This window comes from Grammomys surdaster, unplaced genomic scaffold, assembly GCF_004785775.1.
Source record: "Grammomys surdaster isolate TR1022 unplaced genomic scaffold, NIH_TR_1.0 262, whole genome shotgun sequence".
Taxonomy (NCBI): domain Eukaryota; kingdom Metazoa; phylum Chordata; class Mammalia; order Rodentia; family Muridae; genus Grammomys; species Grammomys surdaster.
The window spans coordinates 5,018,850-5,024,228 of NW_021604703.1; the positions used below are offsets into that span (position 1 = coordinate 5,018,850).

Here is a 5,379-nt window from a genome sequence, read left to right on the forward strand (position 1 = left end):
TAGGATGGGCTAGCAATCTAATGCAATGGAAACTCCCAGAAATCTATGAGGGTGACCCTAGCTAAGACTCTAGCAATGGAGCCTGAACCAGCTGTATCTTGTAATCAGATAAGACTTCCAACAGAGGGACTGGGACACCAATCCAACTACAAAAGCTTCAACGTACAATTTGTCCTGCTTACAAGATGTGCTGGGATAAAAGTGGTGCAGAAATTGTGGGGAGGGACAACCAATGACTGGTCCAGCTTGAGAACCACACCATGAGAGGGAGCCCACCCCCAACACTGCGTGCAGGGCCAAGGACCCAGCGCCTGAAGAGCCCAGAGATCTAGGAGAACCAAACATGCCTGGCTCCACCCCCCAAAAAAAGTCTACAAAATGATTCTTAATGATATTCTGCTATACTCATAGACTAGTGCCTAGCTCAATTGTCGTCATAGAGCAACGGATAGAAACAGGTGCAGAGAGTCACAGCCGAACATCAGACAGAACTTGGGGAATCCTTCATTCGGAAGTAGGGGATAAAGGATCGTAGGAGCGAGAGGGGTCAAGAACACCATAAGAAAATCTACAGAATCAACTAACCTGGGCTCCTAGGGACTCACAAGACTAAACTGCCAACCAGGAAGCCTGCATGGGACTGACCTAGGCCCTCTGCGTATGTTATAATTTTATAGCTTGGTCATCATGTGGGACTCCTAACAGCAGGGACACGAGCTATTTCTAATTCTGATGCCTGCCTTTTCCTCCTACTGGGTTTCCTCTTCTAGCATTAATAGGAGAGTAGAGCTACCTAGCCTTAATGCAACTCGATATGCCAGGGCTGTTTGATATCCATGGGAAGCCTCCCCCTTTTCTGAATAGGAACAGAGGAGGAGTGGACGGGAGAAGGGGGATGGAGGAGACTGAGAACAGAAGTTTGAAGGGAAACTTTGGTCAGAAAGTATAATTCATTCATTCATTCATTAATTTTTAAAAAACAAGAGAAAAACTTTTACAGGATTGATTTGTTCTATGACCAATGTCTCTATTAGAACCATAAAAGAATGGCTGTCCAAGTGTCCTATTATGGAGGTAAATTCAATGCTGATAGGATTGGGAATTATGAACTCTAATGAGATTAAAACAAAGTGCTACAAAATTATAATGTATAGGTCCAGTGAGCCTAATGACAACCTTAGGTTTCTCATGTTCTGGTTGATCTTTGGGGAATAGACATTCTACAACAATCGAATGCTATATTCCTACCTTTAATAGTACCTATTCTTCACAAGGGTAGTGGCTAATACAAAAGATGGGATATCAAAAAGATAAAGGAATGGGAAAAGACTTAGTGGTATCGAACCAATATTGCACAAGGACAAAATCGTCAACATGGATTGGGTTAGTCATAGAGGCTACTGAAAAATACCACAGATAAAAATTGCACAGAAATCCAGGAGCTACTGGACATCTCAGTAGTCCCTTCTAAAAGAAAAGATTACAGGCTCTTCAGCAGGTAGTCTGAGAACAGCTGGGAAATGGGCATATATATACATATTCTACCTGGAAGTTTCCTGGTTTTGTAATTAAAAAGAAGTCTTGTAAATGGAGATTGTTGACCAATTCAGAAATATCAATGGCACCATGTGGCCAATGGGAACTTTACAGCCTGGTTCACTTATACTCACAGTTATTCTTAAAGATTGGCCTTTAATAGTTTGGAATTTAACAGACTGCTTTCATACTGTACATATTCATCCTGACAGTGAGGGGTATTCAGCATTTTCTGTTTCTCAAGCCTAAAGTACCTCAGTTCTGATATAAAAGAAGTGCATTACCTCAAGGCAGGAGAAACTCCCCCACTGTGTGTTAATATGATGTAGGACAGGTTTTAGAGCCTGTGAGACAGGGCTTGCCTCAGCCTTATGTCATTTATTTTATGGTTGTTATCCTGTTAGCCACCTTCAAAAGAGGGAGAGCTACAAACCATGTGACAGAACTCCAGATAGGCTATGTAAAAGAGAGCTTATTATCGCCCATGAAAATGCACAAAGATCAGACACTGCAATATCTGGGGCAACTAGTAACTAAAACAACTGTGAAACCACAATGAGATGTCCATTACACAAGACAATTTAAAAACACTTAACACTTTCAGACAATATTAGGCAGTATTAATTGGCTATATCCTACCTTAGGAATGCCTAAAAGTACACCTTAGGAATACCTAATGTGTTGGACAGTCTTTACATATTATCTCAAAAGGCAAGAAAACAACCATAGGCATTTCAATCCAGACTAAGAGAGGCATTTGTGTATCCAGAGGATACTTTCCTTTCTTTAAACTTACCCATTTTCCCCTCTAAACTGGCCTCTACAGCTATTTTAGCACAAAAGGATAAACCTTTGGAATGGATTAATTTAGACCATAAGGGCCACAAAACATTAACTGCTTACCTTACTCTTGCTCAGTTAGTAAATAAGGGAGGACCCAATGTCAAAAATTACATTACCATCAGCCAGCAATCAGTTTATAAGAGCATTACCAAACTCAATGGATTCTTACATCTCATTTGTAGACATTTGCAGAAGAATAAGAAATCAGATTTCAGTGGGCAAGTTATGGTACTTTTCTTATATGAACTCAATTTGTGACTAATACATTGTCCAACATAATTCCATTCCAAAGGTATTTATGTAATTTATTGATGGCTTGTCTAATAGTATAGGATGGATTCCAGGCCTGGATATTAACCAATCTTTTAATACTTTGTGTTTCAGCTAAATAGGTATATATGGCTGTTTTGATTCCTATATTACAGTTAATAAGAAAACCCTTAGATATTATTTCAGATTCTGCTTAGGTGATAGGATTATTTCCAGCCATAAAAAGTGCTTTAATTTGCCTTCGTATCCTGAGATGTTCCCTTTGCCACAGAAACTATGATGATGGGTTAGGACACGCAGGCATTCTTTGCTCACTACTTATACCCTATGGACATTTTAACCTCCCTGGCTTCCTGATTTCATTGCAGAAGAAGATAAGAAAGCTGATGCAGGCACACTACCCTCTCTGGAATGAAAGCGTCTAGGCCAGCAGAACTTAAGGTGGAGGGAACAAGAAGCAAATGGCGGCCATGGAAGGGTGACTGAACCAACAGGTGGAGCGCTAAAGCAATGAGTGCCATGTTAAAAAAAAAAAAAAAGAGGAGCAGTGGGACATGGAGTGAGTCTTCAAACCCTCAAAGTACTAGTAACTAGCACTAGTAACATAATTCCTCCAAGAAGCCCAAAGCACCCAAATCAAAACAAATATTGCCATCAGCTGTGGACCAAATGGCGAAGTCTGTGACAATATGGAGCACAATTTCAAGCCACCGCGCTGTTTATGTTTCTTCATATCTTACAAATACATCCGAGGTAGGACTACATCTTCAATTATTTTTTCATTGCTGTAGATGAACCAAAGTCTGTGTACTTGCTAAGCAATCGCTTGACTGCCCAGCTACATGTGTCGCTCCGGGCATTTCACTTGCTTGGTGGAGAATTTGAGACTGTGAAACACTGGACAAAAATTCTGCAACAAGGGGGCTAGGGAATGAAGAAGGCATGAGCAGGTGCCTATGGAAGCAGAGGTTGCCCTTCGTGGGAGAGGAGACTCCATGCCAGGGGTCAGACGGAGACAGACAAGGGAGGGCAAGTCGCAGGGGACCAGGGAACGAACCTCAAATAACAATCCACTGCTCCTCTTTACTTATGGGCCCCATTGAAGCAACAAGGATGAGGCACGAGGGAGTTCTTCATGGACCTTCATTAAATTCCACATTTTCTTCTCTTATGAGGTAGAGAAAGATGCCTAAATACACAATACTACATGATCCTGAGGTTTACAAGGAATAAACAGGGAATCTCCACTTCTCTTCATTGGGGATCTTGGTGCAAATCACAGGTTGTCACAGGTTGACCATGGCTGCTGGAGGCTGGGGTCTCCTGGGACAAAGCCAGGAAGTAGGTGTGGAACTGACAATGGATAGCTGGGATTCCAGGGCTCCCATGTGGGAAATGGGGACTCCTCCTGCGACATCATCGGCAGCGGATTCCCTTGAAGCTGTGCAGAAGGAACGGTGACGCCATAATCTGAAGGCTGGTACCTGGGAGCTTGAGGGTACACAGAGAGCATGGAGTCACCAGCCCCATCATAGACAGGACCTGAGAGGGAGAAGAAACAGAGTTCATAAGAATGTCACTCTCACTCTTTCTGAATCACGTCTACCAATGGTCTGGCCTGTGTGGCATGGTCTACCCTGAGCATGTCCAAATTCCATCCGCTTGGGGTGACAGAGGAACACAAACAGAGGGGACACACATTTATTTTGCTATGTGCAATGAAGGTCTGTGAGAATGGGGATTCCCATACTGTGTGCTCTGCTCTGTGCTCATGAAGGAGCGGTCACCTGATGCTGCTCTCTAGAGAACCTAAAAAGGTTCTCTACAGAATAGACTAACCTGGGAACCAGCTTTCCTGGGGACTGGAGCCCAGGATCCTGTACAGAGCCTCTGCATAAGGAGAAAACAAGGGTTCAATCCCTGGTCTCTCATTACAGAGAGTCCTGTGCAGATCCTGCAGGCTCCGCAGTAGGTGGAAACAGCTTTTCCAGCTCTTCTTCAGGCCCCGATGATAGAGGCGCTGGCAGAGAAACTTGGTCTTCTTGTGGTTCTTCCTGCCTGTATGGCCCATTTCCTGTTCAACTACTTCCCACTCCTGCAGGAAGACTCTGATTTCAGAGTCAGTCCATGAGCTACGGGCACGACCTGCAAGGGACAGAGGGCTGTGATGAGTGCCTTTGATGCAATGTACACGCGCATCTGAACTCGTCTTAGGGACCCTTCCTGCACAATGACAAGCCAGAAGTGGCCTCATTCAGTTACTAAGAGATTAGGAACAGTTGCTTGCAATCCCAGGATTACTATCTGCTCTTAGCCGCGTGGAGCACACTCACACGTAAGCATAGATCTCTTCAGTTGTAGAAAATATATTACAGAATAGAAAGGGCTGTCACAGGACAAGTACTACCTGGGGACATTGTCCCTGCTTAGACTCAAGGCTCCTCTCTCCCAGGGAGCCACTAACAGCCTCCAAGACTTAGGGGTTTGTGTAAGAAGGACAGAAACCTGAAACCACTGAGTTCAAGTCTATTCTTGACACAGCTGTCCACATCTGGAGACTTGCATAAGTCTGTATGTCTCAGGAAAAACAACTATGATAGAAGATTTTGTTTTTTCTCAGAGTTGCCTCTGAATACCTGAGGGATTTTGTTCTGCGCCCTTCACACTACTTTCCACATTCGATTCTTCGGTGTTTCCCAAACTTTCGCCTTGGTTTGCTTCTGTCTGTTC

The 5,379-nt window shown here is 43.5% G+C and overlaps 1 protein-coding gene across 1 annotated transcript; it reads right to left on the minus strand.

The window, feature by feature from the left end:
• Positions 1-3,925: 3,925 nt before the first annotated feature.
• Positions 3,926-4,801, minus strand: LOC114627968. The gene is made up of 2 exons (XM_028775901.1): positions 4,489-4,801; positions 3,926-4,191 (listed from the first exon to the last, which is right to left on the minus strand). Exons 1-2 carry the CDS (start codon positions 4,718-4,720, stop codon positions 3,926-3,928), a joined length of 498 nt encoding a protein of 165 aa, XP_028631734.1. The 5' UTR covers positions 4,721-4,801.
• Between the last annotated feature and the right edge of the window lie 578 nt (positions 4,802-5,379).